A 14272-nucleotide genomic window follows, 5' to 3' on the forward strand; every position below is an offset into this window, starting at 1 on the left:
AACACTCTACAAAGTGACAAACACCAAGAAAACTATTCAAAGGATAGCTCGAAGTCTAGTGAGTCTCTTCTTGATAAGATACAGGTATATATAACAAAACAGAAAAAGGACATCCCAACCTAAGTGGTAGCCAATCACACCTTTAATCTCAAGAGGCCGGCTTATGTTTCTGATATGATATGTCTCTGGTCCACAAAGTGAGTTCCAGAATAGCTAGGGCTATAAAAAGGAACTCTGTCTCAACTTAAAAAGAAGAACATTACTAGGCTGATATTAGAAAGTAAGTCAATAGTGTTTGAATCTGACTCTGGGTTCTGTTAATCTTGACTATTATCTTAATCAGTTTAATTATACTCAAAAGCAGAAACTTCCCTAACATATAACACTAGGTAATACACACAACACTAGAAGCAGCCATATGGGCTAATGGAAAGAGCATAAAGTTTTAGAGTCAAATAGTTTTGAACTCAAATACTATAATCTCTCAGTCTCCAGCTCTATCATTAAGATGGTGGTGATAACCCTCCTTTAAAGCCATGTATGGTATGTGTGCACTTATATATAATTCCTGGACAAGTAGAGACAGACCATATGTTCATTCAATGTCATCTTCACTTAAAACAGGTCATAGTGAACTTAAAGACAGCTTGGGACACATGTCTAGCTAGTCTCAACATCAACAAAATGCATAAAATTTCCTCTAAAAATAGGACTGATTTCAGGCCAGGTGTGGAAGCATACATCAACCATTCCAAAATCTGGGAAGCTTAGCCAAAAATCTGTGAGTTCCAGACCAGCTTGCAAGACAGGTATGTTAAAAACAAAACAAGAGGTACTGTGGGAAAGGTTGTGACGGCCTTGGCTACTTCATAAAAATTAAGTGAACTGGTACATAAAATATGCTCACAAATCCATGGTAAACCAATACTATACACATTAAATCATCCTTATATTACATTTTCTATCTGTTTCTAAATACCACTCTTCCAATTTTTAAATATTAAGTAGAAACTTAAAATAACAGAAATGCTGTATGCAAAGTTATTTCCAGGAATGAGTATATCCCAATGGTATATTTGGCTAATATACACAACACCATGTCAAAAAAAAAATTCATAGAATAGTCACTCACTTGTTCCATCATCTGGTTCAAAGTGGCCAGTGTTGTTCCACGTATTGCCACTGCTATTGCCGTAGTTATCATCAGTGTTGGCTGGCTCTGCATAATCAGCTGGGTTAAAGGTTCTTTTAAAAAAACAGAAAGAAAGCCTTATATTTTCTAATTGCATTAGCAGATTCAGCAAACATTAACTCAAATAAGACAAACACAATCTTGACTATTTCCTAATAAGATCGCTCCTCATTCTATTAACTTTACATGCTTTTTAAAATCAGCCACTACAGAATGGCTTAGCATAAGCCATAAGATGGTAAATGCCTAGATGTGAAAATAAATACAAAGCGACATTTTCTATTCATCTACAGATCAGCCAGGTGTCATGGTGCACACCTATAATACCACCAATTCAGAGGCTGAGGCAAGAGGACTGTAAGTTTAAAGTTGGCTTAGAATATAAAGACAATGGAGCTCAGTTAATAAAAGCAAGTCCACAAATTATTCTATCTCATTTTGGCTGAACTTTGTCCATTCTCAGGATGAAAATTTTATAACAATGACACTTACCCCATTCCTTGAGCAGAAAACCTTCCTCCTCGCCTACCAGAATTACCTGCAGGAAAACAAATATTTTAGAAGCTGATATTCAAAACCTAACCAGCTTTGGAATAGCAAGTGTTTACTTCTTCCAGTCCCATGGAACATACCAACTAATCTAATACAGGACAATCATTACTGTCAACAGCTGTTCATCTGCTGCTTAAACGCCAAAGAAGAGTGAGAGAGATAGCTCAGGTAAAGTGCTTGAAATCTAAGCATAAAAACCTCAACTTCTGTCTTTTTTAAAAAAGATTTATTGTATATGTGAGTACAGTCAGTCTTCAAACACACCAGAAGAGGGCATCTGATCCCATTACAGATGGTTGTGAGCCACCACATGGTTGCTGGGAATTGAACTCAGGACCTCTGGAAGAGCAGTCAGTGCTCTTAAGCACTGAGCCATCTCTCCAGCCCCCAAAACCACAACTTGATAGATCTGTGGGCAAGCCTAACAGCCCACTGGTGAATTTCCAGGACAATGAGAATTAGTCTCAAACCAAAAAAACCCAAGGGGACAGAAGATTCTTCAACTGCTTCAGCCAGAATTCCAAACAGTGGAAGCTGTTTCCTTTACCTGGGTTTATGAAATTGCTACTGGTAATTTTAAAACCAATGGGCTTGAATGTACACAAGAAATGAAAATCATCGCCAAGTTAGATGCTAAATCCCCACTTCAATTCCTCAGTTGGGTAGTCTATTCATTACCAACAAAGTACTGTGAATAAATGTATGCCGGATATTACTAAAAGTAGGTAGAGAACAACATTCCAAATAAATATGTAAACTTATTGTAGAATATTAACCTAAAATACAAAGTGGAATAATAAGGAAAGAAAAGCAAAAGATAGACAATTAAAATAAGACCATTCCACCAAATGTCACTAAAGCCAAACTTCCCAGAGCAAAGAAATATGATAAAAGTATACCATTTTACAAGTTTTGAAAATTATTAAATCAAACGTGTTTTGTTTCAAAAATTTCTCCTTATCTCTTAATTAATGTTATTAAGGAAAATAGCCAGAGGTGAGTGATAACCACATTCAAGATCTTACAGAAGCAATTTTGAAACCCCATCTGATCTGGCTAGAAGGAAAGCCTATTAGTAAAGCTGAAGACTACTCTTGTCTTCAGCATTATTACTGCTCAGTATAAAGCATTTTGCTTTTTTTGTTGTTGTTGTCCAAAATCTGACTAACAAGGGAGACTGTCATGTTTGTCCATGAATGTGAAGTTACTCAAAAGCTTTAAACATTTGGTACTTTTTCTCTTACAACATTTGAGAACGTTGGAGAAACACTGCAGAATTTCCTCTCAATGCTGACCATCAAACACACAGAAATCCACATGCTCTACCTCCTGAGCGCTAAGATTAAAGGCATGCACACTACCACTTCTGAATGTATAATCTGTGTGTAACATGCCTGCAGGAGAAATGTGAGGAGGTCAAAGCAAACATCAGATCTCTTCAAAATGAAGTTACTGATGGTTGTGAGGCATTGTGTGGATGCTGGGATCAGAACTCAGGTCCTCGACAAGAACAGTAAGTACTATTTAATGGCTGAACCTGCTCTCCAACCTCAGGGTTTTTTTGGGTTTTTATTTTTGTTGTTTGTTTTTTAACTTTTTACAGGAAGCATTTCTGGTGGTTATCTTACTGAAAAAAAGCTGAGTGGCTCTTAATTTCAGATTTTTAACTTTTCTTTCCTTACAAGTAGTATGTTTCATTTCTTTGGTATGACATCTTTCAAATGTGTTCAGAATTTTGAAATTTATGGTTCATAGTAGTTTGTTTAATCATTACCAACACAGTTCACTTTGTTGAAATAAACAGGTAAGTTTGCTTAAGCTATTATAAAAACTTAGAAAAGTGCACAAAATCCTTAACAGAGCAGGACATGGTGTCACACATCTTTGATCCTAGAACTCAGGATGTGGCAGGTAGGTATCTGTGAGTTCCAGACCAGCCTGGTCTACATAGCCAAAGCTGCTTAGTGAGACCAAGTCTTGAAAAAGTCTTAAAACCAGGGCTTGTGATATGGTAAAAATATTTGCTGCGAAATCTAATGATTTGGGTTTGATTCCCAGGACCCCTGTGTCACATATATATATATGTCCACAAAAATCAGTAGAAATGCAATTAAGAATTTTTATAACTCCTAACATAGGGGGATGGACCTTGAGCTGGTTAGTAATACAGTAACAAATATTTGCCTAGCATTCCCTGGCATCACTATTGGCACACACACAAAGAGTCTTAAAACCCTGTGTATTATAAGCCAATTTAAAAAAAAAAAACAAAACAAAACCAAAAACTATCCAAAAGAAATCATCACAAAATTTATAAATAAAGAGGTCTATCACAATGTTACTTTTAACAAAAAGATGTAAATGAGGGACTAGAGGTGGCTACATGGTTAATAGTAATACTTCCTGCTCTTGTAGAAACTCTAGATTTGGTTCCAGAACCTACACAGTGGTGATTCTTTTTTGTTTTGTTTTTGTCTGTTTTGTTTTAAGTAGCCTGGCTGTCTTGGAACTCCCTCTGTAGATCAAGCTGGTCTCAAACTAAGAGATCTGTCTGCCTCTGCCTCTGCAGTGCTGGGATTAAAGCCATGTACTATTTGTGGTTCTAAGTGTAGACCCAATGCCCTCTACTGAGCTCTGGGTTTATAACTCAAATGATAGAGGGGCTTAACCACATGTACAGAAATATAAAACAAACAAATAAACCACCAACCAACAAACAAAAATCAAAAAAACAGAAAACAAATATGCAAAAAAAAAAAAAAAAACCCTTTACACATCTCTCAGAAACTTTTAACAGATTCAGGAAAATTAGGAGGAAAAAAGTAAAGGGGAAAAAAAAAAAACTGAGAACTCATGAACTCATTTATCATCATGTAAATATAATCTTTCTTGAATAAAGTTTTAAAATAATAAAAATATAAAAAATATGTAACAAAAATTTAAGTTTAAAAAATGAAAAACTGGAAACTAAAAAGTGCTTAGGGAGCACTGCAACCTGATGTTGACCTCTAGGCTACCCCTGATACACACATAAACACATGCAATGGCATTCACACACACTGCTATTCAACCAAGTGTACTAGATTAACAAAAAAAGACTAGGGTTGTCATCTCCCTTCTTTCCCATTCTACCCAACACACACACACATTCATTTGCCTGTCACACTTACTAAGTTAACTATTTCATGCTTTTGTCACTTCTCTCAAAACTGTTACCTCTGCCCCGGCCACGACCTCTTCTGCCTCTGTCTGTGCCTCTTCCAGAAGGCCCTCCACTCTTAGTGCCATCCAATCCATTTTCCTGGCCCCGAACTGAAATATAAAACACACACAGGCAGAACATGGTCAATTAGGATACATACAAATGTATACATTATATTGAATACAGTGTCAGAGAAACAAAACTTAGAGAACAAGACCTAGTAGGATGGAACATTAAGGTCTCTCAGGGACTAGTGATGAGACAGAGAGCTGAATCAAGTAAATTTACAAATGACTATATGATTGCCATATAAGTGACTATTGTAGGAAAGATGTCAAGATCTAAACAGATGATGGCAAGAAATGCAAATTGGTGATGTAACAGTTACAGGAGCTGCCTAGCAGGATCCCGACACATCTCTGAAGTCTAGACATTACTGACCCACAGCTGGTTTTGATAAAGCCCCATGCATACACTCTCGTCCGCGGCTGGCACCTCTCCCCCGTCTTGGTGGTCCACCACGTCGCCGACTATAGTCTCTGTCCCGGTCTCGATTTTCTTTTCCTTCTTCATTAGATTCAGTTTGTCCACCATCCTTCTGTCCCGAGACTCCTTTCTTCTTCCCGACCATCTCCCAGGAATGCTAAAGAAAGGTAGAGCACTCATGTCTGATCAATATAACTACAATTAGTTCACTAAGGATGAAAACTGGTACAATTATTTTCTCAGGATCCACATTTAAGAAACTTTGAGCCAGGCAATATGGTCCACACCTTTAACCCCAGCACTCAGGCAGCAAGGGCAGGTAGATAGAGCTCTGTAAATTTAAGGCCAGCATGGTCTAGAGTAAATTTCTAGCACAGCCAGGGCTACACAGAGAAACTCTGTCTTAAACAAAACAAAAGTAAAAAAACCAAAGAAACAAAAATGTTTACTTCTCTTTAATGCAGAGTACAAACTCAACTCTTACACTTAGTGATGCCAAATTTGAAGTATTTTTGTTTTATAGGGTGGAAGGTGGGGGTGTTTCACATAGGTCAGGCTACACTTGAATTTCCAATTCTCCTACCTTAGCTCCAGAAGCTGAAATAACAGGGGATCACCACAGTGCCTGGCTAATATATGCAGGAATCACTTCCAAATTCTATTTAGTTCAGTAGCTCAGATTTATTAGTCCAAGGACTTAGGGACTGGTCCTTATCAAACACATTCCCTGAACTAGAAAAAGGTCTCTCTAGATTCATCAACAAATTAACAGTTTAAATTCTTTTTTGTTTGAAGACAAGGTCTCACCATATCAAGATAGCTGGCCTCTAACTCAGAGATCTGACTGCTTCTGCCTCTTGAGTACTGAGATTAAAGGCATGAGGCACTATGCTGGGCTACATTCTCATTCATTATCAAATTTTGTAAAACTTATAACAGAAGGTTTCTAAATGTTACTAATAGATGCAAACTGAATAAGCAACATTTGTCCTAGCATATTTTATGAAACACATAAATTTAGAAGGAACACAATTATTTCTCTTTTATACATACAAAATCAGGCTAAAATAATCCTAGGCACACCTTGCCAAAATAAAGATTTTAGTTAAAAATAAACTTAGATCTAGAACTGGGGGTTAGAGTGAAAAGCTTTATATATTAAAACACACACAAATATGAAAGCCTGAGTTCAATCCCAGGACTATCACTTCAAAAAACAAATAAAACTTATTTAAGAAAAAGCATTAGTATCACATTTTGATGGCTCAGAGGTTAAGAGTATTGGCTAATCTTCCAATGCGCTCTGTTAGCCTTCAATGATATCAGGCATGCAAATAGTACAGACATGCTGCATCACATATTTGCTGGCCAAGTTTACATACACAATAAAGTTTTCTTTTTTAAATAAAGCAACAACAATTTTACCTAGACACATATTAACTTAGAATATAGCATTTTCCTATGCATTTTCCCAATAATTTATTCTGCAGTTGGTATGTCATTTGATGTTCAATGAGGTTTCAATGAGTCATAATAATTCTATAGCAAAATCTGTAGTACAAACACTGAAAACTAGACTAATAAGTTCTGATAAATTTTAAGGTTGTTTTTTGTTTGTTTATGAAACAAAAACTTACCATGTTATTCTGGTTACCCTGGAACCCACTACAAAGATATAGCTAGCCTCAAAACCCAGAGGTTTACCTGTCTCTGCCACTGAGTATTTAGATTAAGCACAACCATACCCAGCCAAGTTTTCACATTTTATGCTAATCTGACTCAAAATCTAACAAGTTTATGGAATCTGTGTAATAGCCAGGCACAGTAGCCATGACTTTAATCCCAGAACTCAGGAGGCAGACACAGATAGATCTCTGAATGCAAGACCAGCCTGGTTTACTGAGTGACCAAGACAGCCCAGAGCTGTCTGTGGTGTGTACATTAACTGCTAGCAATACTGAGTTCTGTAAGGAAAAAGAATTACTATCATCTTCCTTACACAGTTAGATTTTTTTTAAAAAAGTTTGTTATATATATACAGTACACTGTATATACTGTAGCTGTCTTCAGACACACCAGAAAAGGGCATCAATCAGATCCCATTACGGATGATTGTGAGCTACCATCTGGTTGCTGGGAATTAAAAACAGGAGCTCTGAAAGAGCAGTCAGTGCTCTTAACTGCTGAGCCATCTATCTTTCCAGCCCAACAGTTTTTTTAGTGATCTTATCCACTAAAACTAAAGTTCTCTAATAAGTGCTACAGCAATATCAGAAAGGCAATAAGGGAATGTTCTATTGTTTTAGTTTTTTTGTTTTCCTTTTCCAGATGTTTCTAACAAATTGACCATTAATTAGATTTACAAATTTCTAAATGGCCAACAGATCATAGAAAGACATTTTAGACTCCCGCTTAAAACCAACAGCTTCAATAAACTGATGGCCTTGATTCAGGGCCAACAATGTTCTATTGTTAAAGATAAGACAAACACAGACAAACACACACACACACACACACACACACACACACAACTGATATGGTGGGAAAAAGAAATGAAAGTAACTTGTCTAACATGATCTTCTCAGATATTCTCCATCGGATCCAAGAGTGTAAACTGGTTATACAGCTCATTTTTTTAATAGCACAACAAAACCAAGTTCAAGCAATAAAACAGCATGTTAATATGAAGATATAATAACTATATAGGAATATCCTCAATTTAGAATCTAGCAATTTGTGACTTCCTGTTAGGACAAATATAAAGAGAAATCTTCCCTGATTAGTAATCAATACTGTATAAAGTAGTACCTCTAGTTCAAAGCAACATAAATCTTCCATAAGTCTTGAAATCAATTATCTGGAAAGAACAACTTATTCCAGACCAATTAGAAGAAACTGACTTCACTTGCTTTCTCCTATAAGACTTATGAAAAAGGTGTGTATACATAAGGTACAATATTTGTAACCTGCCAGAATGTCTATGGATGTTTCTTACTCTATTCAGAGAAAAGTCACATTGTTTTAATACCATCTGTCCACTAGCTGCTTTTAGAATTATTACTAGTTTCCCAACCCAGACCCCACATTCTCGAACACTTTATTAGTACTCTACCGTGTCTGGATTTCCTTCCAGGAGAACATTGATGGCTCTGTTGACATCTCCATTGCAGTCATGCAAAGCAATCACACATTCATCCTGGTTTTTGCCTGTTATATCAATCAACTGAAAGAAAAAAGGCAACCATAAGCAAATTTATACCTTTACAAGTATTCAGAATAGTTAAGCATCAAATGAAGAATCAAGTTGAGACACAAGATTCTATTCTACATATCATTTTCCATGCTTTCTAGATAGAAGGGGTTGAGAATATAGCCTAGTGATAAGGTATGACATTTTAGTAAGCCAAGATTCTGAGTGTGTCTGACGAAAAACAACACACCATCAAAGATAATTAAGATACAACTTTTAGGACAAGTTAGCTATCTAAGGAATACAGTATAATTACAATGAAGTTAATTATTTAATGATCTAAAATTTCAACAAATTATTTTTCCTGATATGTGTGTGAATGTATGTATATATATATATACATACATATATATATATATATACATACACACACACACATATATGTACACACACACACACATAACAGGAATGTGTGTACCACAGCTTATACATAGGGGTTATAAGGTAGCCTTGGCTTCAGTCCTGTATTTCTACCCTGAGCTTCTCTTATGTTGTTCACCACTGTATAAAGCAGATGGGCTTTCTCCTGTCTCAACCACCCAACTCATAGTAAGAGCACTGGGATAACAAATGTATGCTCCAAAGCATGGTTTGCCAAGCTTTATGGGATTCAAACTCAGGTCACCAAGGACTTTCCCCTCTTAGACATTTCCCTACCCAGGATAACTATATCAATGTAAACATCATCCTGATGTCACTCTGAAATTTCAGAGAAAACACTTACTTGTTTCACCTTCTCCTCAAAGTCAGCGTCATTATGGTCCGAAATCATCTGTGCAAGTCGAATCTGCTCTGCAGTGGCCTAGGAATTGAGACAGAATCAAGAAACCTTAATCAAGAGTAGGAAATTAAGGAGTAGATCTTTATCAACCTAGGTTTATTTGTTGTTGTTATTTAAAAAAAAAGAGAAAAAAGAAAAAGAAAAATATGACCAAAGCAGTAGGTTGTGATGAAACTCTATAGTAATAAAGCACTTGCCTAGCATGTCTGTGGCTCTAGATTCAATCCTCAGTAATGTAACTTTGCCTACAAAATCCAAAGCAGCTTGGTCTTGTGATCCAAGCCTGTACCCCCAGTTACTTGAGAGGTGAAAACTCAAGGTTGACCTGGACTACAAAACGAGTACAAGGCCAGCCTGGGCAACTTTATGAGATCCTGTCTCAAAATAAAACACAAAAACAAAACTGGGGTAAGATCTTTATCCAGACCACTCAAAGCTGTAAGGTCACTTCTCAGCACTACAAAATGTAAAAACTAAACAAAGGGGCAGTGGTGAAGCATGCCTTTAATCCCAGCACTTGGGAGGCAGAAGCAGGCTGATCTCTTGAGTTTAAAGTCAGTCTGGTCTACACATTGGGTTCCAGAATAGTAAAAACATAAAAACCCTGCCTCAAACAAACAAGTAATAAAGTTATGTTTAAGACACTTAAACAGGACTGAAGAGATGGCTCAGCAGTTGGGAGCGCTGAGTGTTCTTCCAGAGGTCCTGAGTTCAATTCCCAGCAACCACATGGTGGCTCAGAACCATCTGTAATGGGATCCAATGCCCTCTTCTGGTGTAGAAGCCAACTACAGTATACTTATATATATATGAAATAAATAAATCTTAAAAAAATAAAAAAAGACACTTAACCAAGGGAAGGGTGAGAGGGATGATGGGATGGGGGGTTGTGAAAGGGTAACTAGGAAGGGGGATATCATTTGAAATGTAAACAAATAAAATGACTATACGGGGGGGGGGGGGGGGACACTTAAAAACTAATTTAAGATGTAATTCCAGAGAGCTATGAACCTTATTTCATCTTGGAACTATCTGCCCATCAATTCACATTAATTACATTAATATATTTGTAAAGATATGTATATACTAGGTTTTTATTTCTTCAATCCAATACCAACCACTTACTCAAAATATTAGATTTAACCCAAGAATATAATCAACATATCTTATGAGAATACAGTATATGTAAGACCAGGAATTTTACTACCACAATTGAGTGGTCTTTTTGTTTTTGTTTTTCAGTGTCTCACTACTTAGCTAAGGCTATCCTGTAACTCACGTAGAGCATGTTGAGTGCCTGGATAAAAGCATGCACCACTACATACCCAGCTACCCATTTTAGAGATTTAAGTGCTACAAATTTACTTGGAAAGGCTAGTAAATAAAATGTTTAAGGAAGTGGTGGTGCATACCTTTAATCCCAGCACTTGGAAGGCAGGGGCAGACACAATATGATCTCAGAGTTAAAGGCCTGCCTAGTTTGTAGAGTGAGTTCCAGAATGAATGATACAACACAGAGAGAACCTATCTTAAATAAAAAAGTTTAAGAGGAGCAGACCTGGTGATACAGACCTCTAATCCATGTACTCAAAAGGCTAAGGCAAGAATCTCACAAGTCAAGGCCAGTCCCAACAACTTAGTGAAAACGTGTCTCAAAAAAAAAAAAAAAAAAAGAAAAGAAAAAAGAAGCCAGGTAAAGTGTCACACACCTTTAATCCCAGTGCTAAGGAGGCAGAGGCAGGCAGATCTCTGAGTTCAAAGCTAGCCAGGGCGATACAGAGAAACCTTGTCTCCATAAATAAATAAGGAAGGAAGGGGGGGGGGAGAGGGAGAGAGGGAGGGAGGGAGGGAGGGAGAGAGGGAGGGAGGGAGGGAGGGAGGGAGGAAGAAAGAAAGAAAAAGAAAACAGATTATGGATGACAGCCCATGTCTAAATTTATTACACAAAACCTGACACATAGGAGATTCTAAGTTCGAAGTCAGCCTGAACTACATAGTGAGTTCCAGGCCAGTCAGTGCTACCTACCAAGACTCTGGAGGAAAAAGAGGATAAAGAAAAGGGAAAAGGGAAAAAGTATGTCAAGGAACATACTGGGAAACCTTTAGTCTAGTTTTATATTATCAATATACTGAACCACTGTGCTTAATTCAAGTATCAAGTAATTAACTCATACCTATAACACTTGTTATGGATTTTGTGATTTACAAAACATCTAAATCAAACTTAATATTCAAGGTTAATTTATTCCTCTAAAACTTAGCTATGCTTACCACAACCTTTTCACAGAGGTCACATATCAGATATCCTGCACATTAGTTACACTGCACAGTTACAGTGTCAAAATTATTCATGAAGCAACAAAATTTTAATTTGTTTATAAATAAATTTATAGTAATTACTACAACTTAAACTGTATTAAAGGATCATAGAATTAGGGAGTTTGAGAATGACTTTTCTATGATGTTCTCATTTGTTAATTTACAAGAATAGTAAAGATGCTTCTCATGGGAAAGGAAAAAAACTCAGGTAAGGCCTCAAGACCATAGGGGAAAATAAGAGAAGTCAGTATCTTTTAGGAAAAGGCTATCATGACAAATATTGGCTAGAAAGAGTAAGTAATGTACTACTCAATCAGCTCTGATACTGCAAAACACTCATACCTAGCACAGTATTATCTAAACGAAGCCTAAGCCTCACAATATTAAACAACAAAAAAGTAAACAGGTTATATCTCAGAATGTCACTGATAGTTATCAGAACAAGGAAAAGCTAACAATAAGGAACCTAAATCAACACCCCAAAGCACAGAATGATGCTATAATTCATAGAAACCACTATCAGGTGGCATAATTACTCGTTGATTCACTTCCTTGGGTTTATTACCTGTGGCCGCTGCTTGTGCTGTGTCTGGTTTTGGTTTTGAGGTTGTTCCCAGTTTCCCCGGGCTCGGTTAGTGCCCACCGACGTCATCATTTACAGTATATACAAATAACAGTATTTACAAGGAAGAATACTGAAGAAGAAAAAACAGATTGTTAAATGTAGGTAAAATGTTTTAATTCTATTTTATCAGTACTTTACCACAAATCACTCTGCTATTCTCAAAGAAACAAACCAAGGAAATTCACCTATTTGTTTTTAACCATTCTTTTTTCTAGTGGTGCTGGGGATCAAACTCAGGCCTTTATATATGCTAAACAAGCTCTGTACAACTTTGCTACTTTTTTCAACTCAAGATCCACCTTTTAAGATATATTTTGGTTTTTAATGTGAGCTGGCCTCAAACACACTGTAGCAAAACTGACGTTGAAAACCTAATTATCTTTCCTCTTTCCTCTACTTCCTGAGTATTATGACCAGGTTTGTGACACTGAAACATTTTTTTGTTATAGTGTGATGACTCTTATTTTATTTTTGTCCATGTGCCTCAGTGATAAAACATATGGTCTGTATGCATAAGGTCCTGCTCAGCTAGGTAATCAAACCCTACATCTAAAAATGTGTAAAAGTATATGTGATGTTTGTTTGTAGACAGTCTTTCTATGTAGCCTTAGCTGGCCTCAAACTCACAGCAATCCTCCTCCTTCTTCCTCCCAAGTGCTGTTCCATGTGACTCTTTTTTAAAGAGGTTAGAAACATAACTCAATTACTGCTGTCTAGCAAATAAGCAAAATCATTAGAAATATTAACAAACTTTCTAAACATGTAAAAGTATCTAAAGTGTCTTTGACAAAAAGACAATTAACAAACCCTAGAAAATAAATGCCTTCCAGGAGTTGGGCACAGCACATACCTGTAATCCCAGCACTTGGAAAGCTGACCAGAGAGGATCATAAATTTGAGGCCAGACTGGGCAACACAGTAAGATCCTGTCACAAAAGATAGACAGACATGAAAGAAGGAAGGGAAGAAGGAAAGAGGGAGGAAAAGAAGTAGAGGGAGAAACTTCTAATTAGTCTATAAGTCAGAGAAATTACAATTTTAAAATACTGTTTAAACTATGGGCGTAGCTCAGTTAAGGACCTAGGTTCATAACCAGAGCAGGGGTATAGAAGAGAGAAAAAAAATACCCAGCACACATTAAAAACAGTCATAGCTTTACTGTTTGACAAGCTGTGTGTGATTTCTACTAGTTAGAAAAAGACAAATTTATAACTAGCCTTTTCTTTCCAGTTTTATCTCTTCATGACTAGGGCATGTGTTAGTCCTAGAGTCTACCCAGAATCCATTTCCTAGACAGTTATTTCCAACACACTGCCTTTGCAGCTGTTTCAGTTGGTCATATACATTTTCAAGTAAAAAGAACGGCAATTACCCTCCACCACTCACCTTAAAACAAGAGAATCCCAAATCTGCCCCAAATCAAATGTACCTATCACCAAGTTTTATTTGAAAGGGCTTCTAAAAAATGACTTTAAATTTGATACTGTATGCAGGATGACTTTACTTTTTGAATATACATAGAACACAAGAGCCCTCCCAAAAACTAAAACATAGTTTCTGTCCTTTCTACCAAATAAGTGTTCTACTAAATTCAAGATCTCTTTCTTCATATTGTTTTGTAATGTAATCTCAGCTGCTGCTTTGAGTAAACAAAGAAAACATCATCATGATAGTGCTCAAAATCAAGTTACTTTTCATTGCTGTACCCTTTTCCAAAGAAGACAAATTTATACTTTCCTGCTCTACATTTTTTTTCACTAGCGAAATATTATACAGGGTAATTCTAGACTGCCCAGCAGACAGTGGATTTTGAGGTTAGGAGAGTTCTAAAGAAATATTCAAGGATTAAGTAGGGATGTGAACTT

General features: G+C 36.6%; 1 protein-coding gene across 21 annotated transcripts in view; it reads right to left on the minus strand.

Annotated features, from left to right (window-relative positions):
* The window catches only part of UBAP2L (ubiquitin associated protein 2 like), a 52271-nt gene that overhangs the window by 35322 nt on the left and 2677 nt on the right, over positions 1-14272 (minus strand). For 20 of the 21 annotated variants that reach the window (XM_080916164.1, XM_080916166.1, XM_080916163.1 and 17 more), the window contains exons 2-8: positions 12348-12477; positions 9407-9484; positions 8545-8655; positions 5421-5589; positions 4961-5056; positions 1685-1730; positions 1133-1245 (exon numbers count right to left, since the gene is read on the minus strand). In XM_080916164.1, coding sequence (XP_080772290.1) covers positions 1133-1245; positions 1685-1730; positions 4961-5056; positions 5421-5589; positions 8545-8655; positions 9407-9484; positions 12348-12437 — 703 coding nt within the window. In that variant the 5' untranslated portion in view covers positions 12438-12477. Of the gene's footprint in view, positions 1-1132; positions 1246-1684; positions 1731-4960; positions 5057-5420; positions 5590-8544; positions 8656-9406; positions 9485-12347; positions 12478-13257; positions 13336-14272 lie in introns of those variants that run through there. The other variant, XM_080916171.1, reaches the window with a different exon arrangement.

Source organism: Micromys minutus (assembly GCF_963924665.1).
Source record: "Micromys minutus genome assembly, chromosome: 4".
Lineage (NCBI taxonomy): Eukaryota > Metazoa > Chordata > Mammalia > Rodentia > Muridae > Micromys > Micromys minutus.